Source organism: Hemicordylus capensis, chromosome 2, assembly GCF_027244095.1.
Source record: "Hemicordylus capensis ecotype Gifberg chromosome 2, rHemCap1.1.pri, whole genome shotgun sequence".
Lineage (NCBI taxonomy): Eukaryota > Metazoa > Chordata > Lepidosauria > Squamata > Cordylidae > Hemicordylus > Hemicordylus capensis.
The window spans coordinates 381,308,557-381,335,913 of record NC_069658.1 but is presented as its reverse complement, the minus strand read 5'-3'; the positions used below and the strand labels follow the sequence as shown (position 1 = coordinate 381,335,913).

The following is a 27,357-nucleotide window of genomic DNA, read 5'->3' as shown; positions in this document are numbered from 1 at the left end:
AGCACACCACCATTAGCAAAATTATCTCATTATATGTGAGAAGAGGCAGAAGGATCTGCCACCATTTCTTAAAGGACTTTACTGCAATGTGTACTCTTTGCGATTAGTACTCTTTATCATAGCCTGCAAAAGTGCTGCATAGAGGTCAGCAGTGCAACAAGAAATGCAGAGAGAGCAGCAACAGCATGGGAAGAGCTGGAAGTCAGACTAATTTAATGGGTAGTTTTTGAAAGAGACCTTTTAACAAATGGAATTTCGTAAATTTGATTAGACGGGGGTGGGGCAGGCTAGATACCCTAAAGGTGGCTCATGGACCGGTCTGTAATTTTAGTAACTGACATCCAGAACAAGAAAGCAAGCACCAGTGCAGTGAGGAGAGCAGACTAACAGCACTTTCAGACTAACTGCACCAGGGCATTTACATGCCTTTCAGCAGTAAAATGCTTCAGCTTCACAAGATCATTTTGAAAAATAGCTTGCGCAACCCTCCTACAACGGGAAAATACAGCTAATTTTCTGCGACACACATGCAGTGTTGTAGGACTAAAAGGCAAAGATAACATCTGAAAGAAGGCATCGGAAATATGAACAGCACCTTGCTGACAGTGCAGGGACTGCAATGTCGAAACACAGGCAGTACGGAAGCACACTTAACAGACACGTAGTGACACCGTTGTAGGGTGTAATCTGGAAAGTGCCCAGGGAAAGGGTGGTTTTCAACTACCTCCCTTGCCCCAGGAAGCCCTCTATGCCACTCACAAATATGTCCCTGAGGGCTCTCATGGACATTTCTGGGTGGCATAGGGGGCTTCCTGAGGAAAGGGAAGTCATCAGATATTGCCCCTTCCTCCGTGCAATTAATCTAGAAGTGCTGTTAGTCTGCTCCTCTCACTGCACTGATGTTTCCTTGCTGTGGGTGTCAACCAATTCCCACGCACCCCTCCACAAAAAAAATGAGTTGGAAGCTCATTCTGTTCTTTGTATTAAAAATTGCACTTTTACAATATAAGGTGGATTCCCAAGAGTTACTAAAGACACGGGGCAGCAAGAATGTAAGATTACTGTGAGCCACTGAAAGAAGTAAATGTTTAAAATGGAACACAATTGCTACTGTATTCATGGCATTGTCCATGTTATACCCAGGATGTTGTTCTGGTACAGGCCTGCTCAACTTTGGCCCCCCAGCTTATTTTGGACTACAACTCCCATAATCCCCAGCCAAAGTAGCCAATAGCCAGGGATTATGGGAGTTGTAGGCCAACATCTGCAGGAGGGCCAAAGTTGAGCAGCCCTGTTCTGGTACAACAACGTGGATTGGTGCTGTATGTTGGTGGTGATCACAGTCAGCATCACCAAAAACAGTGTAACCGTGCCATTCAAAGTTGCTACATGATGGCACAAAATTGACCAGCTGCAAGGTAGAACTAGGTATTGCCCAAACTCATGTACATAGGAAGCTGCCTTATACTGAGCCAGACTATTGGTTCACCTAGCTCAATAATGAGGTCATACACATGACCTCTCTGAGGAGGGAGGGCAAGGAGACTGGTTCCTGCCTGCCTCCCTGCACATAATCACCTTCCCCAGTTTGCTCCGCTGCTCGCCGCAGCACATGAGCAGCACCGTTGCAAGCAGCAGAGCAGGGAACCAGTGGAGGAAGTTCTCCAGCATCCCTCCAGGAGTGAAGTGTATTGAGGGATCCTCCCTCAACTAGACACTCTTGCTGCCCAACTGTGTGTGCACTCAGGCTGTGTGCACTTGAGCACACACATGACCCTGGTCCTGGGGTTAAGGGTGCGCTCGTGCCCTTAACACTGGCTAAAGGCTAGAGTCAAAAGTTAGACTGCCCACGAGGGCCGTGCTGGGATTGGCCTTGGTCCTGGCACTCCACACGAGCAGCACAACCAAGGCTGGGCTGCCCTAGCCTGGGTTGGGCTGCTGGTGAGAACAACCTTATTGTCTACACTGATTGGCAGTGTCTCTTCAAGGTTTCAGACAGTAGTCTTTCCCAGCTCTAACTGGAGATACCAGTTAGGGACCACAGACAGAACCAGGTGCAAGAAGGAAAACTTGTGGAATTAATATGCAAATCCTTATATAATGGAATTTTTCAACCAGCAAGCGGTATAAAGGTAAAGGTGCCAACGAGTCAGTGTCAACTCCTGGCAACCACAGAGCCCTGTGGTTGTCTTTGGTAGAATACAGGAAGGGTTTACCATTGTCATCTCCCATGCAGTATGTGATGATGCCTTTCAGCATCTTCCTATATCACTGCTGCCCGATAAAGGTGTTTCCCATAGTCTGGGAAACATACCTGCGGGGATTCAAACCTGCAACCTTTGGCTTGGTAGTCAAGTCTGATTTGATCCACTCTAAGCCTTAGGCAGATTCAATTCCAGAAGGACTTCCATAACCCTGACTCCTTCTCTGCCATTAAAAAAAGAAGCTCCAGTTGAAAGGAGAGAGCATTATTTTTTTTTTCTTTTTGGTGTAAAAACATCCAAGACTTTCATTGGCTCCATTTGCCAAGTACAGAATGACTTGACAGAATGAATTACAAAAAACTTCTGAAACTAAATCCTCCACGACCCCTTGGACCATCATTCCACCCCCATTATTTCAAGGAAATTCATCAATCCTGTGATTTTTAATTATTTTTCCCTACTGCAGTAATACTGCCAGAAAGAGTTATCTCTATCCATAGAGTATTTCACATGTAGTGAAAGTGGAACTGTTACATTTGAATAAACAAAGTTTTTTTTAACAAGTGCACTATGCTCAAGTTGGTTTGTGATCCAAAAGGTCTGCATGAGAACTCTGAAGCAAGGAGTGTGTGTTGTGCTTTTAAACCCACCCCCCTTATGAATGCACTATATGTCCAAGTTGGTTTTGTGTTTGAACTGTGGGGCAAGGGACACATGTTGTGTCCCAGTTAGTTTGTGAATGGTTAAGAAGCTATGTGAATCCATTGGGGCTTGTGTAGTTTGTTTGTGTGTGTGTTTGTCTGTGGCAAATGCACTCTGGCCCAGATCTGTGGGTTTATGGTGAAGATCTAGAAGATGTATAGATCCTTTGGGGGTTGTGTAGTCCTGCACTTTGGCCCAGACTTCTTGTGAAATGTATATCTACAAAAAGGATGCTTATTTTGCTGGGGCTGGGCCGGGGCGGGGGATTGCTGTAAGCTCATTAGGTCCAAGGTCCAAAATCACCTAGCTGCATCTCTGATTGGAGGTATCAAATGATCCTTCACTTGAGAGACCTAGAAATGTTCTCTTTCCCCTCCCCACCCCGAACATCACAGTTTCATAACACTTTCTGGCTGCCTTTAACAGACCATTACAGATCTGCAACACCACAGTTCCAGTTCCAGAGTGTGACATTTTGATGTGACAAACCTAGACACAATATTCTGACATTCCTTTCTAGGGTTGGGCAAATTACACCTGATGAAAGCTTTCATCATAGCTATTCTGAGAGCCAGTCCATTGGTTCAAAAAAGCAGCAAAAGAGGAAGCATGAGTAATTCAACTAGCTATTTTTCTGCCTCTCAGGCAGTGGGACTTATGGATCTTCTCCACAGAGAGACCACCAGAGAGGTCATCACCATGGAGAAAACTGTGTGTCCCACATCTCCTTTTGCAACAGAAACAGAAAGGCAAATCACTCATCCTTCTTCTTGTCCTGCTGCATTAAACATATGAACCGACTCTGACTCTAGTGAATGTTGTTTTCCACACATCCCCTAACAATGCCTGTTTTCAGTCACAACTTGAGAAACTGAAGTGCTACAGGCCACAATATTTTATATAGTTCATCTCTAACTGATACTGCAGTCAGCAGGAAAATCTTAATCCTAGGGAATCACGACCTACTTGTTCCTTAACAGGTGGTGTGTGTGTGTGCATGTGCGTGTGTGTGCGCGCGCACTGCAGGAAAAATATTAGAATATTAGTATTCATATTTAGCTTATCTTAACAATGACTCCTTAATGCTAAAGATGTTTGGACTGCATCCTCTTTACCTTTCCTCACTGTCTTTATATCGAAATATACATATATTTAGTCAGCATCTGTCTCTAAGATAACATCTGAAATGTGCTAAGGTATCTGGCTCCACAGTATTTCCCCTTGGGCAATTTAATCCTGCATGGAGCCAAGAAATCGGCCTATTAAAAGTAAAGCATGAAGCTCTGCTGTCAGATAATACAATCAGTGGCAGTAAGTGTACTTGCTTGTCTGCAAACTTATGCAGATACAAGATAAGGAACAGTAGCAACTGCCTTCCCTGGTTCCCCATTTTGTATTTGGGCAGGTGAGAAAGTTGGCTTATAGCTTACCGGCATCACTAGGATGCCTTGCTGTATTTCTTCCATATCATTTGGCGTCTATGTTTCCACTTACCAGTGAGCACTGGCAACTAATGTAGCTTGATATCCAGCATTGACCTGAACCATTCAAGAACTGATTGCCTAGTCAACATCCAGTGCCCTTTGTCCTTCATCCTCAGTGTAATAGCAAGAAGGTACATTGCACTGAGTTGGCTTCCCAAGGGGAAACAAGCCTGTAACACAGTGCTGCCAGCAGTAGAGAAAGCAAGCATCCAAGATGCCTGGACACTCTTCAAGTTGCCTTGTAACTATGGAAAGGAAGGAAAGGAAACCATTGTCCGGGTTTGTGGTTCATGGCTAAGATAGGGTTGCCAACTTGGGACTTCTATAGAGGACATGAAACTATTTTGAAACTATTAAATGACTTTTCTTTTCTTTTTGCATTAGGAGGAATAGAGACTATTTTGGGGACAGAAGCGGCTGCTCCTGGGCTGCGTTGCGAAGGCAGCGTCAGCCTTAGTTTAACTGCTGAAGGGGCCGCGTGGCGCTGTGCAGCCAGGAGCGACTCTTCCCTGCCTTTGCAGGGAAAAGCCGCTCCTGGCTGGCGCTGCAAATGCTGCGCCAGCCTTAGTTTAGCTCCCAAAGGGGCCGCGTGGCCCCCGCTCGGGAGCTAAACTACCACCCCCACGTCTGACATCAGATGCTCCTGATTGGTCAGCGGCCCGGGTTCTTTGAACCCGTTGGCCCAATGGTGGCTCCACCCCTGGGCTTACAATCTAAAAAGAAACACAAGGTAACACCAGGACCAGCCACTGAAGGAATGCTGTGCTGGGGTTGGATATGGCCAGTTGCTCTCCCCATGATAAATAGAAGAGATTCACTACTTTAAAAGGTGCCTTTTTACTCAGTTAGCAGAGGTGAACTAAAGTTAGCCACCACTGCCACTGCCATCACATGAAGGAAGCAAGCAGCACCTGCTGGGCCCACCTCTCCATGCTCTTGCATCACATGGCTCTGCAACCTGCCCTGAAGCATAGCCTCCCCTCTGGTTTCTCAGCTGGAAGGGGAAGGAGACAGAGGAAGAGAAGCTGCTCATGAGAGCAACTCCCGAACGGAGCCTCAAGGTTCCGTCCAGAAGCCAGACCATGCCCCCCATGTCTGACGTCAGACATGGGGGGGCGGGGCTAATGGGGGCGCCCACCGCGGCCGCACACGGGCCACCGGCGGGCTGGCTATGCCCCTGTGTAAGCCCTTTGGGGACCGGGGAGCATCTTATTTTTTTTCTTTGAAAACCACTGTGAAACTTTCTGTTGAAAAGCTGTACATAAATGTTTGTAGTCATAGAGAACAGCAAGCGAGTGGGAGACAGTACATGCACCACTGTGCTGCATGCAGAGAGGCTGGCCTGGCAGCTAGCTGGCTGTCCTGCTTTGAGCCAAGAGGTGAAGTTGCTGGCCTGGCTGGGGAGAGCAGGTTGGGTGATCCATGGGGGAGGAGGGCAGAGGACTGTGTGAGTGGTAAACCTAACCAGGAGATGAATTTACAGTTACGCAGCAAGAGCCTTGAGAACTCTGCATCTAGACAGCAGGCGGAGCATACATACAGCTCACCTGGTCATCAGCTGCACAATAGTGAACTGCATTTAATCTCAAATTATTCAATTTTTAATCAAAATGTGTATATATAAAACCAATAAACCTATGCAAACGTTATGCAAAGTGGAGACCTTTTTTGAGACTTTTTGGGTGAAAAGTGTCCTCTATTTCTGCTTTTTTTGTGCTGGATTTTGACTTTCCCCCCTCTGGACCTGGCAACCCTAGTCTAAGACTCAGCTTTTCTGGCAGAAAAAGCCTCTTTACCAGTATGTATACCTAGACAAGCAACTTGAGCTGGAATCTGCCATTACTGGGAAGCTAATGCAGAGAGAAGAACACTGTGGGGAAGGGATGGGTTTGTGGTGAGCTTTGCTGCAAATTAAATAGTTTACTATGCTCTGGGCCAGTGGTAGGCTTGTGACCTGGGTCAGTAGTACATATGTCGTCACATGGAAACTGCTCTAAAGTGCTCCATGTGGTGACTGTCATCACATGATGAGCCACTTTCACATAGCAGCCCACTATGTCTAGATGAAGTGAGTCTTCCATGCAACCACAAATGGCTGAAATAAAAATAAAAGGTAGCCCTGAGAAAACTGCACAAGCCACATGGAGGGCCAAAGTTCCCCAACAGCTTGCCATGTGGAGCTAGTTCAAGCAATTTCTGTTTAGAGGCCCTCTAGCACTTTGTCCCTAAAAATAACCAGTTACCACAATTGCATTATAAGCATCTGCAGAGTGAGGTATGGAAGCCCAGGATGTTTCTAGATCACAGGCTGGCTGCTAAACGCTATATCATGGTTGGCTTATTATTTGGATGTGCTTCTTACTTTGCTGAATATCCAGTTTGTGGTCTCAGCACAACGGGTGCTGTTGTTCATTAAGGTGTTTCTCTTGCATCTGAAATTTTAAGAGAGTAACATGAAAGACACTTCCGCTTTGTTAAGCATATTCTTCTCCTTAATCATGCAGAGATTTCCCATGAATATTGTGAGCTATAATTATTACCTGCAGGTCCTTAGAGCCTTGTGATCGGTTCCTAAAAAGCAGTTTTCTTTTTCTGTGAATTTCAGATGACCAAGAGCAAAATTATAACCATCTGATATTAAGCAGTGCAAACCAGATACCTTCTAACGGTAAGACAATAAAGCAAAGAGCAAAGTTACTGTGGCTGTAACTTTCCTCTGTCTGCCAGTAATCCTTTTACTGGCACAGATACCAAACTAATATCAATAGAATGTGTTAAGACATGACACTTGCAAGAGAAATAGTCATTCTATTGATAGTATTACATGACGTAAGACCATATTTAATAAGCGGTATACTTACATATGGCTTAGTCACTCATATGCAGAAAACAGAGCATTGCTCTGTGTTTCCATATATATAGAAACTATATATGTCTCCCTCTCTTCCCCAGCTGTTATCACAGAGTGCCTTGATTTGTAGTGCTCTGAGCTTAGAAGGTGCACAGTGAGAGGAGAACCTGCTTCCCTAGATATGACAGAATTTCATCATCAAAGTTGAATCATTTTGTTTTGTGTGCAGCTTTCATAAAAAACCTAGTTCAGAGCTCACAGCCAGCTGCTTGAGACCCAGAGCCTGGAGGTATGCAGGCAGCAAGGATGTTTCATGTTTCATGCACATCCCTAGCAGGCAGCCTGTGCAAGCTTTCCTGCCCCTTTAGAGTGCTGCCCCTCTTGCCCTATCAGTTCGGGATTTTTTTTTTAAGGTCATACCCCTTTTTTTCTCCTGGGACATTGTTTTATAGCCCCCAGAATGCCAAGTCATTTCCCAATCCCTGCTCTTCCAAGTGACAACTGTGATTCAAGTTCCGTTGACTGACTTTCTTCCCCCTTTTTATTGAATCCCATCATCCTATCCCAAGTCCTCAAATCTCAGTTTTCCCCCTTTGTGTTTCCGGAATCTTTTTATTTTTCTTCCCTTGGATGTTTTCAGTACAATCCAAGGCTGCTTCTCCACCTCTGACCTCCCTCACCATCTCCTCAGCCCTCATCCCAGCTGGTCTTCAGCTGATTGCCGAGTGCACTGGAGGCCTTTGTCCTTTTGTGCCTATTGGGCTACTGCAGCTGATTTCTCTGAAGCTGTTCTGTAGACAGAAAGTTGCTCTTGGCTTTTTCACACATCCCAAAGGAAGGGAAAATGAAAATGAAAACCATGTACAAAACCAAAGCACACTGCTCCTCAGACTTCCCTATTGGCTCCTAGTCAGTTTTGTTGTCTTTCCATTCAAGGCAATATTACGCACTCCCTGCTAACATCCTTGGTCTTGGTTTACCTGTTGCATGCTCCAAGTTCTTTGCTCTTCCTTTGTTCTTTTGCCATCTTTTCCTTGGCGGCACAAGAGCCATTGTTGTCCCTGCATTGTTTATGTCTGCAATAGCCCCCAATATGCAGTTGTCAATGTCAGCCCTTCAACCTTGTGCAAATACCATGTGAATGCTTTTCTCTTCTCTGTGCATGGTTTCTCTGAATTTTTCTTTCCCTAGGCTGGCATTTATTAACTGCTTTTGTAGCTACATCATCCCTGGTGAAGAACTCTGGGATAATTGTACATGAAAATTGTGTTGTATTTAGACCGGTGCTTCTGTAGCACAATGGCTTGGGAGAACAAACAGCCTTGAAAAGGTTACCTTGGCACTTTGCTAAATTATCTCTTTTATTGCTGAGCATTGGCAATCATCATTCCACAACTAAAATAACAAGTAATTCTCACTAACACAGTAACCCCAATTTCTGGCCTTTCCATCAACATTGACAAGAGAGGTAACGCCAGCTGCAAAATTGGCTGGCAATATCTAGCACCAAGGCCAAATATTTATGTTATATCCAAAGTAAATTGTACAAGTGGAAAGCAAAGGCCTGAGATGCTTTTCAAAACACAAAGTTAAACTCAGGCCACATTCAGACGCAACAGCTAACTGCAGTTAATTGTGGCTGGGGTTCCACAACCAGACGTTCCACGCCACAGGCATTCACCAAGCCATAGCCAGCAAAACTCTGGTTTCAGGAGAAGGTCGCCTCTCTCCACTGCTCAGCCTCCAAAGCTGATCCCAACCAGTTCCACGGCCCAATTGTGGGCAAACCATTACCATGTCAGTGGCTCGGCCATGATTGTCCATGATTTAGAAGGGGTGTGCCAAGCACGACTGTGCATTGTTGGAGCGCTCCGCCCACCCTCTAGAAAGGGAATTGAAAGCCCTTCAAATGCCCTGTAATTCCAGTGCCTCTTCAGCCAGCCATGGCACTGCCGCCACCCCCCCCAGTAGCCCCACCCCCAAAAGCACCACACGAGCATGAATTCCCTTGTGGTTTTTGGGCCGGGGGTGGGGGAGAATTCCACTTTCATTGCAGGAGGGGAAAGGAAAATCCACATTTGCTAAAATGGGATATGCAGATGGGGGAGGGCAAAAGATGCTGGGGTGGGGCGTGTCCCACCATAACCTGGGAAAATGTCATGAGGGGTGAGCAAAGCAACCCATCCAGACCCAAGCAAATTCCTTCTGTCCAGCAGCTTCCTGCCGGGCAGGCTGGCAATCTTGTGAGAGGGCCAGTCTACTGGGGATGTAGACTGGTCTTGCCAGTAAAAGGGCAAATCCCCTCCTGCCTACTGCGAGCTCACAAATACAGCCAGCCCACTTAACCAACAGGGAATCCAAGAAGGCCTTGCTTTAGTGGGGCCCCCAACTCCCTCTCTCTCTCCCCAAATCCCTCTGAAGCCTTGCACATGCCCCTGACACCCCCTGTGCCATAGACTGGGTGTGTGCATAACCATGGAGTGTGCCCACGGGACTGTGCATTTGCACAAATTTAAAAATCCTGGGTCTGCTCCATCTGCACTGTATACAGATAAGTGGGTGCAGGGAATCATGGAAGAGGACACTTTCCTCTTCTCCCCAAGCCCTGGGGCAGCAGGGACACTGTAGGGGTCGTAAGTGAGGGTTCACTTGTGCACAGGTGTGGACTGCCAAGCAGGAGGCTTGTTTCAGTGGCACCTTGACTGCTGCCCCAGAATCAGGAAAGCAGTCTCTGTGATACCCCTGCCCACCACTTTCCAACACACAGCAACACAGCCAGCTCTGCTTAGAGCACCCATGGCCTGATAGTCTCCAGTGTAGTCTGCGTGGGCTATCACAGAGGAAGAATCACTCCAAAAACTGGAACAATTCTTATCCCATTTGCCCTGCTCATGAGTAAGCCAGGGTTGTAAACCATACCTCCCAGGAAAGTGACTGGGCCCCACTTCCCCCACCCTTTTGTTGTAAAAAGAAATTAGAACAGATCTCCCTTCTACCTCCCCATCCTCTTCCCCTGTGCAGACTTTCATGCACGCAAAGGCCATCTAGATGCTCCAAAGGCCATCTAGACGCCCAGGTGCCTGTGTGGAGAGGAGGGAGGAGTTGACAACAGGACGGAACTTTAAACCCATTCAAAATTTCTTGGTCCAGGTCCATCATCATGATGTATGCAGCTGTCCTGCTGTGAGGATTCCCGAGAGAGAAGAGCCCCTGTTCCCTGGCCACCATGGGTGACTGTTCTGGGGTGCTGGCAGGGGTGCAAATGTACACATGGGCTGATGGGCAGGAAAGCAGGGGGCACAGCTTTGTGGCAGTGTCCTCACATTCCCCAAGGCAAGGAACACAGTCTCTGCAGTAGCCCTCCATTAGGCTCGCCTGCACACAAGAACCTGACTCTATTCAGAGCCCCCCCATGGCCTGACACTCTCATGAGTGAGATCTTGTTGGGGAAAGGGGTTGTATTGCCCTCTTGAATCAGTTATGGTTTGTCCAGGCATTCCCCCCCCCCCATTGAATGCTCCTTCTCATGAGTTGTCTGGGGGTGTCCCCATGGCCTTTCCCTCTCATGCCTGGCCAGTGTGTCCCAGGGCCGGGTGGCTGGATCCTTGAAAAAGGATTCCAGTTGACCCAAGACTGACCCTGGTGACCAGCCTTGATCATGAGTAAGCCTGGAGGCCACAAACCCCCCAAAAGGGGAAGGGGCTGGCTGCCCCTTTCCCAACCAGTCTTTTTCCCAACCAGTGAAAAAGATAGAACTTGGCTGCTAGGGAATCCCTGGGGGGGGGGGCTGCCTTTCAAAGCCCGCCAATAGCACCCCCACCCCAAACATTTCCATGGACAGAGCTGACAAGGGGCTGCAGCGTGGACCCTTAAACCCATTCAAAATTCCAAGGTCAGGCCCAATGTGGCGCCATATGTAGCTCTCCAGGTGCGGTGATTCCCAGGAGCCTGGTTTCCACCTTCCCCGAGATGGCTGTTTTGCCCATGGGAGGTGCTGGCGGGCATGCACGCCTCCACATGGGCTGGTGGGCACATTTTTATAGCAGCTTGGCCATGGCACCCAAGCTGTCTCCAGGGCATCACTCTGACAGCCACCATACAAAAAGTAACCTTGCTCTATTTAGAGACCCAATAGCCTGACACTCTCTGGGAGAGGGCTGTCCGTGGGAGAAGTGGTTGTTTTGCCTTCAGGTATCATGGCTGAGTTTGCTCAGCAATTTTCTCCCCTCCCTTCTGATGGTCCTTCTCATGAGTTGTCTGGGTGGTGTCCTGGCAGCCTGGCACTCTCTTGAGCCATGATTTTTGGCACAGGCTCTGATGGTGGAACATTGCCAATCCAACCACATGGACCTGCTCATTAGTAAGTGGGGGGGGGGGCATGAACCCACCAAAAGGGGAAGGGGCTGGCCTCCTCTTCCCCAACTTATATGTGGAAAAGAAGAATTTTGCTGCTCCCGAATCCCTGCTTGTGGCAGCCCCTCAAAGTCAGACAGGACTAGGGTCAGACCTAACCCTCTGGATTGGTCCTTTAGTTTTGATCCTCTAGAGCTTTCTTCCTTATTAGGAAAGCCAAACCTCCAAGCACATACATTAAGTGAGACCTAGTCCTCCCCTAAAGCCTTACTTTCCTACACAGGCCTTATAGTCTGAGGTCTAGATGTCTCTGGAAAAGTCGTTCCCTACATGTGGCAAAAGTACAGGTGTTGGGCAAAGACCAAGATTCTAAAAGACAGTCAGATACCCTTCTCTAAAAATCTTTTAGAAATAAGTGTCCTGGGAAATGGTTTCCATCTCATTAGGATCCTATAGCACTGTGGTAAACCTGATAGGCAGTTACCTGCATGAGAATGGGCTGTTGCATATGACAGCTCTGCTCAAGGAGACCACTTTTTAAATATATCCTCTGACAGCTTTGTGTGTTCATGACACAGAATGACAATTACTGGCCTGAGATATGCAGTCTTATGAATCTCGTGAGTGTGTGTGTATGTGTGTGTGTGTGTGTGTGTGTGCAAGCACTTCCTGGAAATTCTAAGGTCAGGAAGAGTCATGATGGGCAGAATGCTGGCTGAAGGGAATAATGGGATTGAAAGTTGGCTAAAGTTGATCCCGGACTCAACCCAAAGCACTCAAAGGAAGTTCTTGCGGTAGGTTCTGCATCCTGACCCAAACAGCCAGGTAGTCTCCTCTCAGACTACCAGACTGAGCCCCAGGGGTCGCTCAATCCTGGGCTGCATTGACAGAAGTATAGTGTCCCAGTCGCAAGCAGTAATTGTCCCTGCTCAGACCTCACTTGGAAAACTGGGTCCAATTCTGGGCCCCACATTTTAAGAAGGATGCAATCCCGGAAGGATGTTGATAGACTGGAACAGGTTGGAGGGCAAGCAAGATGATGAGGGTCTGGGAACCAAGTCCTATGGGGAACAGACAGTTGAAGGAGCTCAGTATGTTTGGCCTGGAGAATAGAAGACTAAGTGGGGAGATGATCGCTGTCTCATTGAAGAAAGAGGGGACTTGTTCTCTGTTGCTCCTGGGGGCAGGACTAGAACCAATGGCATGAAATTACAGACTTAGGCTTGGCATTAGGAAGAATTTCCATTTGATGAGAGCTGTTTGACAGAGGAACAATCTGCTTTGTGCAGTGGTGGGCTCTTCTTCTCTAGAAGTTTTCAAACAGAGTCTACTCTGGACAGACATCTGCCAGGGATGCTGAACTCAGCAGAGGGCTGGACTAGAGGACCTCCAAGAACTCTTCCAACTCCTTTGATTTTGTAGGGTGAAGGAGACGACTACTACCATTTATATACTGCTTTTCAACAACAAAAAGTTCTCAAAGTAATTCACATAGAAAAAGAACAATGAGAAGAAGGTTAACTGTCCCCAAATGGCTCACAGTCTAAAAAGAAATGCAAAGTAGAGACAGCAGCAACAGCCACTAGAGGATGCTGTGCGGGGGCTGAATAGGGCCAGTTGCTTCCCCCCTGCATACATATAAAAAGAATCACCACTTTGAAAGGTGCCTCTTTGCCCCAGTGGTGGCACCACCAAAACAGCTAAAAGTTATTTCATAGAATCTGAACATCCATCAGATTCTTACAAGTCAGCATTGAGATCTGCATGTGAAGGTTTGACCTCAGCATTCTGATTTTGGAATGAAAATTTGCCATCAAAATGCAAAGTTCATTGGTTTTGATTGGTTAAATGAAAGGATGGATGAATGAATGAATGAAGTTGGTATTGTTAGGAAAAATATTCACGTAAAAATTCACAAAGGGGTATTCTGCTGAGAGTGTTTGGGGCAAATTTATTTCAGTTCTAAATCTTTGGGTTCTCTATCTGTGTTCACTCAAATGGATAAACACTTAAATCACATTTGTGCTAATTCTACTTTGACTCCAACTGGTCTGGGTTTTTCTCCCCCATCTGAGAATTCCATGCAAACTTTGAATGATTAGTAAATATTGTATTATTGGGAGTAACTGTAGTACCAAGAGTTAAATCTTATTTCTCTCATAACATGCTTTTAAAAATGCATTTAGGGGGAAACTATCAAGAATACCAGTAGCCTACACCTCCTCTGAAATTCCAGTGCTTTTCTTCTTTAGTACCCATCAATGAGGTGCCTTTATGATACTTTTACAAAGGACAGTTTAGTTATTTGTTTGCAAATTGTGCATCCCTTTGATTTGGCCCTCCTACAGATCATAGAAGTTCATAATGAGATTATTGCATTGATTAATGCTTGCTGTAGGTAAGCAAATGAAGAATGATTGTAGAAACATATTGGACTGACCTGTATTGAGTTTTCAAGCATGTGCCCACAATTCAAGGATGATGGGGCAACTGAGTCATACAGTGTGGGCTCACTTACTGACTGGCTGAGCTAAGGCAAGCTTTTCTAGCACAATAGTACAACATTAGCATGCAGAGAGCACTCTGTCTGCTCAAATGAAAAAGAAAGCTTCCTGCAACTATCCATATGGACCAAAACTGAACAGAAAACTAAATAGAATTGGACTCTTGTGGTGCCTTTTGTCCCCAAACTGACAAAAACTGTTCTCAGGAGTGACATAGGTAGGTTGAATGAACATGCATAAAAGGGTTATCTGTGTGCATTCTGTTGAATGTCTGCATGGTATGTACATGCATGCATCTGTCCACATGTAGTGTTCTTTCCCTGTGACTGGGAACCCTGCTCTTCCAGAATTCTCAATCGTGTGGTGAGTACCCTTTAGAAATAGAGAGAAAGCAATACAGGAAAACCTGAAGGTGCTGCCTAGAAGGAGGGATGTGCACAAACAGGTTCGAAGACCCTTTTTTACAAACTTCCGAACCAGTTTGAACGCTGCCTGGCTTGAGGGTTCGAAGGTGGGGGGGTGGCTTTAAGGGCAGGGGATGATGAACTCCGCGCCCCCCCCACCGCATTTCCCCCGCTGGCGCACGTCTCACTAAAAGCCCATCGGGGTGGCAGCATACCTCCTTGCCACCCCACTCCACCGTTATCCGGAAGTAATTGGAAGTAGTAGCTGCATGCAACTGCATGTGTTGCTTGCGTGCGATGTACACAATGTGCGCTCGCACAAGAGTGACACGCACAGTCACAGCTGCTACTTCCGGTTACTTCCGGATAACATCAGAGCAGGGCCTGTCTGATGGGTTGTCACACTATACCTCCAAAATGGGAGGAGGTGGTGGTAGCCCAGTAGCAAAGGACATGCTTTGCATGCAGAAGGTTCAACATTCAGTCTCTGGTGTCTCCAAGTAGGGCTGGGAAAGGCCGGAATGTGAAGCTCCAGAGAGCTGCTACCAGGCAGAACTGAGCTAGGTGGACTAATGGAACTGAGCTAGTTGGTCTGACTCTGGATAAGGCAGCTTCCTAAAGCACAAGTATGCTGAAGGTCGTGGAGCACTTCAGCAGAACCTGTGTTTGAAAAACCAGTTAATATATGTGACATGTATTACCTATCTCCATGTGACATTTTTAACCATTGGAGTGATATGTCAGATTACTGTCATGCAGGGCCTTTTTAAGACTCTGAGAGGCCAGGGGCAAGGGGCAGGATGTTCATTTCAGCCCCCCCACTTTCTTCTCACTGAATCCTGTGTCAATGTAATGACTCAGGGGTTCCAACCTGTGGTGGTACTCTATATTGTTGCAGAACTACAACTCCCATAATCCCCAGCCACAATAAATTGTAGCTGAGGATTATGGGAGTTGTAATTCAGCAACATCAGGAGTACCATAGGTTGGGAACCCATGTAATGACCCAAAATACTGAAATAACTCTTGATCCTGGGGTTATAGTTTAACTGATTAGTTTTACTGCCTTGAATGAAAAGGATCAATCTGATCATTTGAAATACTGAACCATACTTTGGATGGGGCCCCCTCCATGTGCAGCAGGGAGGTATACTGCCGCCCTGACAGGCTTTTAGCAAGACATGCACCGGTGGAGGAAACACGACGGGGCGGGCGGTAAGTACATCCTCCCCCACCCTTAGATCCACCACCACCCACCATTGACCAGCCCCTGCCGGTTCCGTGCACATCCCTATCTAGAAAGCAGGGTCACTCTTCCACATCTTCAATACTATTGGCACAGTTGTAGTCTTGACATCTAGATGATGCCTGAAATGCTCAAAGATGTAAAGTGGACCATATTTGTCCTTGGTTCCCTCTGTGCCCCAAGTTTAATATTCTGTGAGCTGCTATTCTTATTTCCAAACACCTCACTTGCCAGTAACAAGGCAATGTGGTATGCTTTGCCATGTTGTTTCACAAAGCATACAAGATGGCTGTGAATGCAGATGGTGTATTTCTTTGTGTTGGTGTCCATGTGTGAGCACATGGACGGCGAAGCATGACTAAGTCTGGAAGCCAATTTTGTTAGAGGAAGCAGGTCATACATCCCTGGAGGATTTCTGTTGTGCCCCAAAGCAGGAGCAAAAAGTAACGCGCAAGCACTTCCCTCAGAGCAGCAGTCAAAATGCAGCCTTCAAGCAGGTCCATGGGCTTCAGCCTCTCACATTTTCCCTTGGAGGAAAGAAGAAGCCTGGTGGCTGAGATTGCTTCTGCTCCACTTTATCTGAATTTCTGACAAAGAGATGACTGTTAATTGACCAGGGGATTGTATTTAATCTCATCTATCCAGCTGTTGTTACCCTAATTATAGTTAGGTCATCCTGGCTCTATCCTGCCTACCAAGGGACAAGTGTTTGTGGAAGTGCAAGTGGTCACCTCAAGCAGAGTGTTTGGCTTTGTAGAGAGCTGCAGCACTCTTGCGAAGATACATCAGGCCAAAGGTGTGTTGAGTTGCTAGAGGCAATGCATACACGGTTGCATGTTGTGTGCTCGCAAGGGAGATTGAGCATTAACATCTCAGTCAAGACAAACAGTACAGAGCGGCTGAGTGTACACGTGTTCTCCTTAAGTATTTAACAAAGGGAAATATTAAATATAACTTTCTTCATTTCATATGAGTGGAATGGGTCACAAAATGCAGGTGCAGTGTTGTGATTATAAAAGGAAGAATCGTGATTTTGTATCCATTCCTTGTATCATCTCAGCTTTTCTTCTCTCTGTTTCAGATTTAACAACATGGCATTTCATTTGCCAAGTTAAGATTTTTGGCACATGAAAGTATTCTTCTGAGTCACTCCCATGTCTCCAATGTCACATGGCAAGAGCAATCACTCAGGAACTCCTGTCTGGACACTGTTTGTTTGTTTGTTTGTTTGTTTGTTTGTTTGTTTGTTTGTTTGTTTCATTTATATCCCACTCTTCCTCCAAGGAGCCCAGAGCAGTGTACTACATACTTGAGTTTTTTCTCACAACAACCCTGTGAAGTAGGTTAGGCTGAGAGAGAAGTGACTGGCCCAGAGTCACCTAGCTAGTATCATGGCTGAATGGGGATTTGAACTCGGGTCTCCACGGTCCTAGTCCAGCACTCTAACCACTACACCACGCTGGCTCCTTCCCAATTTCAGGGATAGCAAAACCAGTCTGATGGGTTGTCACACTATACCTCCAAAATGGGAGGAGGTGGTGGTAGCCCAGTAGCAAAGGACATGCTTTGCATGCAGAAGGTTCAACATTCAGTCTCTGGTGTCTCCAAGTAGGGCTGGGAAAGGCCGGAATGTGAAACTCCAGAGAGCTGCTACCAGGCAGAACTGAGCTAGGTGGACTAATGGAACTGAGCTAGTTGGTCTGACTCTGGATAAGGCAGCTTCCTAAAGCACAAGTATGCCGAAGGTCGTGGAGCACTTCAGCAGAACCTGCGTTTGAAAAACCAGTTAATATATGTGACATGTATTACCTATCTCCATGTGACATTTTTAACCATTGGAGTGATATGTCAGATTACTGTCATGCAGGGCCTTTTTAAGACTCTGAGAGGCCAGGGGCAAGGGGCAGGATGTTCATTTGAGGCCCCCCCCACTTTCTTCTCACTGAATCCTGTGTCAATGTAATGACTCAGGGGTTCCAACCTGTGGTACTCTATATGTTGCAGAACTACAACTCCCATAATCCCCAGCCACAATAAATTGTAGCTGAGGATTATGGGAGTTGTAATTCAGCAACATCAGGAGTACCATAGGTTGGGAACCCATGTAATGACCCAAAATACTGAAATAACTCTTGATCCTGGGGTTATAGTTTAACTGATTAGTTTTACTGCCTTGAATGAAAAGGATCAATCTGATCATTTGAAATACTGAACCATACTTTGGATGGGGCCCCCTCCATGTGTCAGATCTGGGACAATTGTTCCCCTTGCCCCCCACCCCCATGGCCTGCCATGTTATCAAAAGTAAGCTTGGAATTGGCACAAAGGGCACAATCCTAAAGAGCAGCTGCAGCACAAAAACATCCAGCAAGTCCCCACACGGCTCTGCTCCACTTTCTATGTAAAGCCTCAAACTCCACTTAATACTATAAATCCAGGATAGTATCTTCACAATGGACCCCAGATGACTCTCCAGCAGCCTTCAGGATCCCATGCATGAGGAGGTTGGTGTCCTCAGTCCCCTGACTCCATCCTAGATAAATCCAGAGGCTGCATTCACACATAACTTGAAACCACAGTTAAATGGGGCAGACGTTGGAATTTGTGGATGCGTGCAACCACAGTTATGCAGCAAAAGCAAATTCTAATTTAAACTTTCAGTTTGTAGTGAGCTTTGCTGCCCCAAACTAAGGTTTTGTGGTGTCAGTGTGACCTTCAAACATGGACGCCACCATAACTGCAGTTTCATACAGTAATAATAGAGAGGGTGGCCCAGACTCACCCGAGATTGCGCCAACTCCATGCTTGCAGTGCTTTTTGCTGGCCACCTCTGTGAGCATTTGACCGCCCCCGCCCCTGCCCCCATCTCTGACCTAAGAAATCAGTTGTCTGGTAACAGGGATGCCGCCATGTCCCATCCCAAGCTTCCAAGCCTGTCAAATGGGAAAGTCACGCAGGGGCATGCCTTCTTCCCACTCTGTCTGCTGTTCCCCACTCCTGGCAGTCAGGAGAGAAAGGGGACGTGATGGCAAGATGGGCACTATGTGCTTAGCTCTCAGAAAATGAAATGAGCAAGATGTATGTGCACAAGCACCTGCAGTCGCGGTGGCAAGATAAGCAGGACAACCCCATTAGATCTCTGGGACAGCAACATATGGCAGGGCAGCAATACTCAGGGTCGGGTTTAAAGGACAGCACCAATCCGCCCAGCCCTTTCCCCTTGGGTGAACACATGCAGTCCCTAGGCTTACTCATGAGAAGGGCCAGGCAGCAGGATCAGCATTGCCTCAAGTGACAGGAGTCCCCAGGAGGTATGAAAATTACTCCTAATTTCACAGTCAGCAGTGTGTTACAAACATTGTGCCTGTTTTGTTTTAAGATTGCATTTCCAGGGAGAAATGTCCTGCTTATTTTATGTATTCATTCGTAATTAGAAACCATATCTTCAGGAGATTTGGTGCAGGGTGTTATCAGTATACACCCAAATCTATTTCTCCAGGTCAACATCAGAAGAAGAAGGCATAACCTCTCTAAATGCCTGCCTGGAGGCAGTGATGGGCCTGATGAGGGATAAAGAACTGAGACTAAATCCAAATAAAATGGAGGTACTTATTGTGTGGGGTTGGAACTTGGGATACAATTTTGATCTGCCGGTTCTGGATACTCTCTGTCTCTGCCTGCCTGCCTGCTTGCTTGCTTCTTTCCTGAGCTTCAGGCTTTGCATGGAGGCCTCTCTGGAAGCCCCACCCACCCACCAAACAACTGAGAGGTGGGAGAGAGGGAGCTCTAGCAGTTTGCCTGGGAGCCTTTCAAGCTTCACACAGACACAAAAGATCGGCATCGGCTAGGCTGCGGGGAAAGATAAGTGACTGGGCCTGGAGGAGAGTGGGGGCAGGCTGCACTGCAGTGTGTCCAGAGCGGGGTCTGTGTGAGCGGAGCTCGGGGTAATTGCCCCAGTCGCCCTGCCCTAAGGACGTTCCTGTGTGCTTGCAAAGTAGTATCCCAGTTGTGGGGTAAATAGAAATCTCATACAGGATACTTCTGTTGAGCAGTTCTGCACAATGCAATGCATGCCTCATTTAAGATCTGGATGATCTATTCAAATGAGTGTAAAGCTCCTTTGTCCAGGAGTCCCTTCTCACCCATGGGCCATATCTTGAGAGGGACCTCCTTTGTAACAGCAGCACTGACAGCTTCACACATCTCTTCCATTCATAGTTCTCCATGAATCACGGCTTTTGAGACTCAGTGCTTAATGCTGTTCTGCTCTGCCTTTTGCACAACCCAGATTCCTTTCCAACTCTTCTGTTGCTGCTGGGATCTGATGCCTGTTAATTGGACCACCTTATAGCACAAGTTGCTCCATCATTCCTTTGACCAGTCACATGCTTTCTTTTTCAGTATATGCTTCTATGGCTCAGAAGAATACTTGAGAACCATTCACATACACACACGTTCAGATGTGTGGGGCAATCTCTCAACCATTCATTCACCATGTGATAATGTCAATTGGCCTCCTCATCTATGAGCTAGTAAACTGCCTAACAAAAGAGTAAGCCAGCTAGCCTTCATAATCAAAAACTCCAATTCATTATAATACATTTTTAACATGGCAAATCACCATGATTTCCATTCGGAACAATTTTCACGTGGTAAATGAATATCAGTGACATGAGTTGGGTATGCATTCAGAACAACAATATGGCTATTCACACAACAGGTTTGCAGGCTCATAAGAACCCATGCAAATCCCTCTAACCCAGCACACTCAAAATGTGAGAAGCCCAGATCCTGTACCTTGTTCTTTATTGAGGTGGTAGGATGAAAGTAGCAGACACACTATCTCGGTGTGTTGATTGTGTGGGTGCATTTGCCATTTATAGGGGTTCCCGGGAGCGAATGGCCATGTTTGTAAAAGAGAGCTGTACCTACAGAGACTGCCATGTGCCTGACTGTGCCGCTCAGCACAGCACACTCTACAGTCCTTTCCTAATGATGTCTTCAGTAAGACTGGGTCCACCTCTGGCCCATGAGAGAGCAGCGGATGATGCAACGAGGACTGCCAGTCTCCTGGAAGCGCAAAGCATGATGGTGAGGTTTTGCTGATCCTCAGAGGACCTCCCCCCTGTCCCCTGCCAGCTCCCATTTGCAGAAATGGAGACCGCGGCTCCCATGGTGGTCAGGGAGCTGAGTTTGCAGACCCAAACAGAGGGTCTGCTCATCTGTGGGAAACAGGGTAGGAACTCTTTACCCCACACACACACACAAAACCCCATATGATCATATGAAAAGCCCTAAAGTTTGTTGTGTGCAAACAGCAGGTAGAAGTCACTTCATGCTGACTTTATTGTGTCATTTGGAATGTGAGACTCATACCTTAATGGGCAAATGACTAGCCCTATTTCAATCTGTTCTTTGCTCGAGAGGTGCAAAGGTACCTTGAGGATATGGGAGTCCCTCAGCCGCTTGAAGGAGTCTCATGTCACTTGCACCCTCTCTCTTATGCAGGGGTATGCAACTGAGCAGGGCAGAACCACAGTGTTTCTAGGTTTTTCTCAACCCATGGTCTTTTCGTTCTGACCTCACCAGGTAGCTCTGGGAGGGTACAGAAGGAGTGTGCAGGAAAATGCTGCAAAATGCTCCCTTTTACTTAAATTCATTTTATTTCCATGAAACATATTTTGGGACTGGAACATGCTCCTTATCTGATCTTTGAGATGGCTAAACAGAAGAGGGCATGGAAGGGACAAGCAATGCTTGAAAGGAGCTAAAATTGACAGGGAGTGAGGCTGAGCAGCAAAAGGCAGGCACATATCCATCCAAGGTGGCATCATTTGCTCTTGCTGGGTATGACAGGCACAGATGTTCCCTGTCGAAGGGCTGTGCCAAACCTATGCCAGACATAAATATGAACAAAGACTGTGCATTCATTCCCACACACGCCTCCAGATAAACCTGCTCACCAATTCGCTGTTCCACCACAAGCCCAGTTTATCAAAACTCAGTCAATCCCCTGGGTTTCCTCGTGTTGTATCAGAGGCACAGGAGCAGATCCTGCTGCTGCCTTTTGCAGGACTCAGGCTTTGAACTTTAGAAGCAGTGGGCCACCTTCCAGCCCACTGGTTGCAGAACTGTCGCAGCTTGAACTGGCTAATGGGTAAGGACAGCGGCTCTTAAGGCCAGGGGCAGATTAACCTTTTTGCCACCTATAGGCAAAAAGGATTTGCTGTCCTTAAAAAAAAAAAACACCAGTCACTGTGCAGTGGCAGTACTGCGGGGAGAGGGGGCAAGAGGAAACTCCCCCTCCTTTACTTTGATTTTAAAAAAAAAACAGCAGCAGCGGCGGTGGGGAGCAGGGTGTGACTGGGCAAGGGTTTCCCCTTTTGCCCCCTGAAGATCACCGCTGAGGGCGGTGGGATGGGGTGCAGTGGGGGTGACTGGATGCAGGGAGGGTGGGGGAGAGGAGGGGAGAGTGCCCCCTTTCTTTTACCTCTAAAAGCCCATCACTGTGTGGGCGGCAGAAGAGCTCACGGGAGGAGAGGAGGAGGAAGGACCCCCTCCCCTGCACCCCACATGCCCTTTGCTTTCCCCAGATACTGTGGGTGGGAATCCCCAAGGTCATGTTTTCTCAAGGGGTTGGGACTGTGCAGGAAGCGTGGTGTGTGTGTGTGGTGTGGTGTGTGTGTGTGTGTATCCCAATGCACAGTCCCTCTTTCATGCAAATACAACCTTCAACTCGCTCGGGGTATTTTTTTTTTTTTTACCCCTTGGATAATCCTGCCCAGAAAGGAAGCAGAGACTTCTTAATTCTCCTAAACCTTTCTGATCCCAATCTCTGTCTCTCAGATCATCGTCCTGTAGGTCTTTCTTCAGGTCTGCTGAAGCTGAAGCTATGGCTGGGGTGGGGGGGGGGGAGAGAGGCATTGGGAGAAGCAGTTCCCCTATGCAGAAGCAGGACCAAGAAGGTGGGGATCCTTCACTACCTCCAGCCCCTCCAAATCTGCAGCCTCTGTCCCTAGGCCTTCCCCAGCCTCCCTCCCCTGCTGGCTGCCACCAACCTGCACTTTGCACCCACCTGGTTCCTGGATGGAGGTAATGCCAACGTTAGAAAAAGCAAACTGGGGAGAGAAGAGGGAAGTGCATCCTCCCATGCTGAGTCCCCCTCCTGTGCTCTCTCTAGGAGTCTCACTCACTGCATTTAACCACCCTCCTACCTGCCTCATGTGTGCTTTCACTTGGGAGGAATTCACTCTCCCCTCCTTTCCTCCACCCTCCCTGCAACCAGCCACCATCACTGTGCCTCATCCTATCGGGCCCTCAGCAGCGATCTTTAGGGGGCAAAGGGGGAATCTTTCCCGTCACCCAGTCGCCTCCCCTCCCCGCAGCAGCTACTGCCACCGCCACGGCTTTAAAAAAATTAAAGTAAGGGGGACTTTCCTCTCGCCCCCTACTGCTGCCCTCAGAGACAGAGAGGCATGGCAAAATTTGAAGAGCCGTTCCTCAAATTTTGCCACCGTAGGCAGATGCCTCCTCTGCCTCTCTGTTAATCCCTGTTAATCCACAGGTGCTTAAGGCACTGAACCCTCCTAGGTTCACTTCCATGTGCATTCTCCTTTTGTGCACATCTAGGCAAAATTGAAAGCCAAAGAAACACAGCAAGATGCTCTTAGAAGCCAACATGTAGTCACATCTGGAAACCCTGGCTGTATCCATGTACCCAGATATGTGTAGATGAGTGTTTAAGTGACATGGGTAGGTTGACCACACTTTCATTGTTTGCTGTAGCAAACATCAGTGTACATCAAGAAGTCCAGATCTGGTGTATAGCACATTAAACAAGGGATGTGTGAACTGGCTGGACCTCAAGCTGCTTTGACGATCAAAGCTCGGGGCTGGTTCAGGGGTCCCATAGTTGTTTTGTGTTTTTTTAAAATTAACTTACCGCTGGGTTTGGCGGCCTCAGGGGGTGCTTCTGTGGCTGCGGTCGGTCTCTGATGGTTCCCCCACCCCCGTCAGTCTCCCTCTGGTCTTCTAAGAGCCATTCAGATCTCCTTTTTTGGCTGTTTTGGTCCTTTTTGAGGTGGCGGTTGCCATTTTGGAGAATGCTGCATATGCACCCTGGTGATTTGCATGACCAGGTCATGACCCGGCCATGCAAATGGCCCATGCACATGTGCGGCAGCCTCCAGCATGGCCTCAGAAAGGGCTGGGACAGCCCCCAAAGGGCCAAAATGGCCCCAAAATGGGCCAAAAACAGCCCATGGGAGACTGGGGGGGAGGGTGAACCACTGGAGACCCACCCTCATGGCCACCAATGGCACCCCACGAGCCTCAGAGGTGGTAAGTCCACCATTAGGGGGAAAGCCCCTGGGACCCCCAAACTGGGCCCAAACTGGGTCTAATTTGAGCCAAGCCAGGCCCCTCATTTAAGGTGCCAAAACTGAACATGCCTGGTTGGGTTTGAGCCCAGTTCAGACTTGAACCAAACTGGGGAATCCAGTTTCGTACACATCCCTATGTGAAACCACTCTGAATGGGTACAGAATCCTTTGAACTGTACTACAGAAGAGGCTAGAGCTGAGAAAGAGACATGTGCTAGCCTTTTCTCCTCTTACTGGAGAAAAATTGAAAACCATTCCAAGTCCTATTAGAGTTCTATAGCAAATGTTCAATTGGGATAGGAATCTGAAGACTGCCCTTTTTAAACAGGCATTTGGCCAATGAGTGGCCCCTGGCTCTCTTTTTAACATAGCTGTGTTTTTGCTTTAGCAGTTTATTTGAATTGATGTTATATTATTGTTGTTATCTTGTTGTTAACTACCCTAGGGTCTTTGGATGAAGGGTGGCATAAAAATATAAATAATAAACAAATGATAAATAATAATAGCCTGTTGCATAATCAACAAATAATGTTAGCTGTGCTAACCATAATCCTGTTGTGCAAATATGTTGGAAAGGCCTGCATTTGCCTACAAGTGGGAACTGGATTGACCTCAAAAATATCTGTGAGTTGCCGAGGAATGGAACCTATGACGTTTGCATGATTGTGGTAACTCTGAACATTGCATTCCTTCCCATGAAGTGTCCTGATAGGAATACTCTTAGAGTTGGCTTGAATAATGCCAGTGTCTAAGAAAATGTAGTATGAGGCAGACAATCATGCATATGTCTCTGAGAGAAGACTTGCAATCACAGATCCTTGCCTGGGAGGCTCCCTGTGGGTCCTTGGTCAAATTGGTGGCCTCATTTGCACATAACACAAAACCAGAGGTCCCTTCACCTCCAGTTTCGTAAACTGTACATCCAATTGTGGGCAACCAGAGTTTAGCCAAAAAATGGACCCACGGATTTCCTCCCCAGACTCCAATTTGTACCTACAGTTATCTGTAAGTTTTGCCACCTTCAACTCCAGCTTGGTGGTGCCAGCGTTACTTCCAAACACTGGCACCACAGTTTCCCCCTTCTACAACCGGAGTTGAGGGAGGAAGCTCCTCCCTTCCTCCTGCTGCTGCTCCTGCTGGGGCTGTCCTTTATCAAAGAAGGAAGCCCCGGCAGGCAGCTCCCACACCTCACTGCAGTCTCGCTGACTGCAGAGAGGCAGCTCTCCAGAATTCAGACAGGAGAGTGTGGGTAGGGGGCATGGAACCATGGGTCCATTCGACCCATAATTCCACATTACGCCCTAAGGTGGCCATAATCTCTCAACCAAATCTACCTCAACAAGTTGTTGTGAGGCTAAAATGCTTCTCTGGGTACTTTGAAAAAAAGGCCGGATGCAACTAAAATAAGTAAGGGGAAGAGAAGGGGAGAGATTCATATATCAGTTGCCCTGATGCTAGCTACTCTTTTGCTCCCATACATGAAAGGCAGTAAAGAATGGTACTAATATTTTTATGTAAAGACAATTGCAATAATTGCTCCTGGTTGTGGGAGTTTTGATTTGTTTTCTTTTTATAGTATTAACTACTTTACACAATACAGTAAAATAGTTATATAAATTTAAAATTATATATAATGTTCCAATTTATAAATAAAAAGAAGTGCTATGGAAACAATTCATTGTTAGCCCCCCCGCCCCCTGCCGCCCCCATGCAAGTTACACAAGTCGATTTTCATTATGTTACTTTGTAAAGCAATATGGACACTTGTGGTGCTATGTAAAGAACAATGACGACAACAATAATTTATTTATTTTATTATTTATTATTAAAACTTTTATACCGCCCTTCCAAAAGGCTCAGGGCGGTTTACATTAATGCAGCAACAACAACAACAATCTTTAAAAGAGAAGAGATGCAAACTTCATGAAGCATGCCATGCTGGCATAAGGAATGCAGAGACACATGAATGAAAGCTAGTTAACAAGAATGTTGCTATTCCTGAAAAAATAGGCATTTGAGCGCATCCTCAAGTGCTCCCTCCTCCAGACACACGAACACACACACACACACACACAGCAAGTCTATAATAAAATAGCTGCTAGCTATGTAGGGGTTTTTCCCAGTTTGAGGATGTGTTCAGATAAGTGAATGACTAATAAAATGCATGTACTGTCCCTTCCAACAGAAACCTATCAAACCACTGACCTTGGCACCAAACTACATTATGCATAAAGCAACTTCTCCAGCCATTCCAGAATATCCTGCTAAATATTGGGAAATAAGATCCAAGGTGGCCTTTGGTTTGCAGTCTCACTCCATCCAGCTCTTGATTGACTGCATGGCAAAACAGCTGATGAGAAGCTGCACTGATTTCATGCATGTCTGTTACATAAATGTAGGGTGCTTTATTTCACATGCTTCATGCAAAGTAAGCAAGTCACTGTTTTGCTCAACCTTGAAATACAAACTCTGTGGATATGCTCAGGCTTCCTCTGCCTCCTCCAAAGCTCGGGACATGCTGTAAATAGTAAAAATTTAGCTGGTGAGTTCATGAAAAGGAAGTACGCTTTACATTTTAAGACAACGAGAAGCATGTCACAATCACCAACATATTAGCAATTGCTAGTGCTCCATGGCCACCTTTATCTGGCAGAAGGAGAGCACATGTTCATTAGGGATGTGCACGAATCGATTTTTTTCCCCAATTTGTACCCAAATTGAAACATCCTCAATTTGTTTTGGGTCCGAATCTGACCCCACGAATCACCCCTGATTCAATTTGTACCCAAATTTTCTGAATCTGAATCCAAATTGATTTGGATTTTTTAAAAAGGGTCCCAGGGCCAAAAGGGGGGGGGGTTGGTAGTGCCCAATGGGTGAAAGCTACCACCCAAATTTCAAAGAAATTGGGCAAAGGGGTGATATTTAAAGAATTTTTGAAGTTTACGCATCCCTAAGATTTCCCCCATAGGGAATAATGAGGATTCCAGCAACCTTGTCATTCCATGGGGGGGGGCACCAGGGTGGCCCAGAGTGGGGTATGGTGGGTGGTAATTCCCAATGGGTGCAAGGAAGCTACCACCCATATTTCAAAAGAATTGGGCAAAGGGCTGATTTTTAAATGATTTTTGAACTTTACGCAACTTTACACTTTTCCCCATAGATAATAATTAGGATTTCAGCAGCCTTAGTTATAACTCCCTGATGAGGTGGCACCAGGGTGGCCCA

At 46.8% G+C, this 27,357-nt stretch overlaps 1 protein-coding gene across 6 annotated transcripts in view; it reads left to right on the top strand.

Moving 5' to 3' along the window:
- SHISA6 (shisa family member 6) overlaps positions 1 to 27,357 on the top strand; it is a 417,240-nt gene that overhangs the window by 368,707 nt on the left and 21,176 nt on the right. For 5 of the 6 annotated variants that reach the window (XM_053298957.1, XM_053298956.1, XM_053298958.1 and 2 more), the window contains one exon: positions 6,996 to 7,058. The exons of the other annotated variant lie outside the window; for it this stretch is intronic. In XM_053298957.1, coding sequence (XP_053154932.1) covers positions 6,996 to 7,058 — 63 coding nt within the window. The remainder of the gene's footprint in view (positions 1 to 6,995; positions 7,059 to 27,357) is intronic. 6 annotated transcript variants of the gene reach the window in all.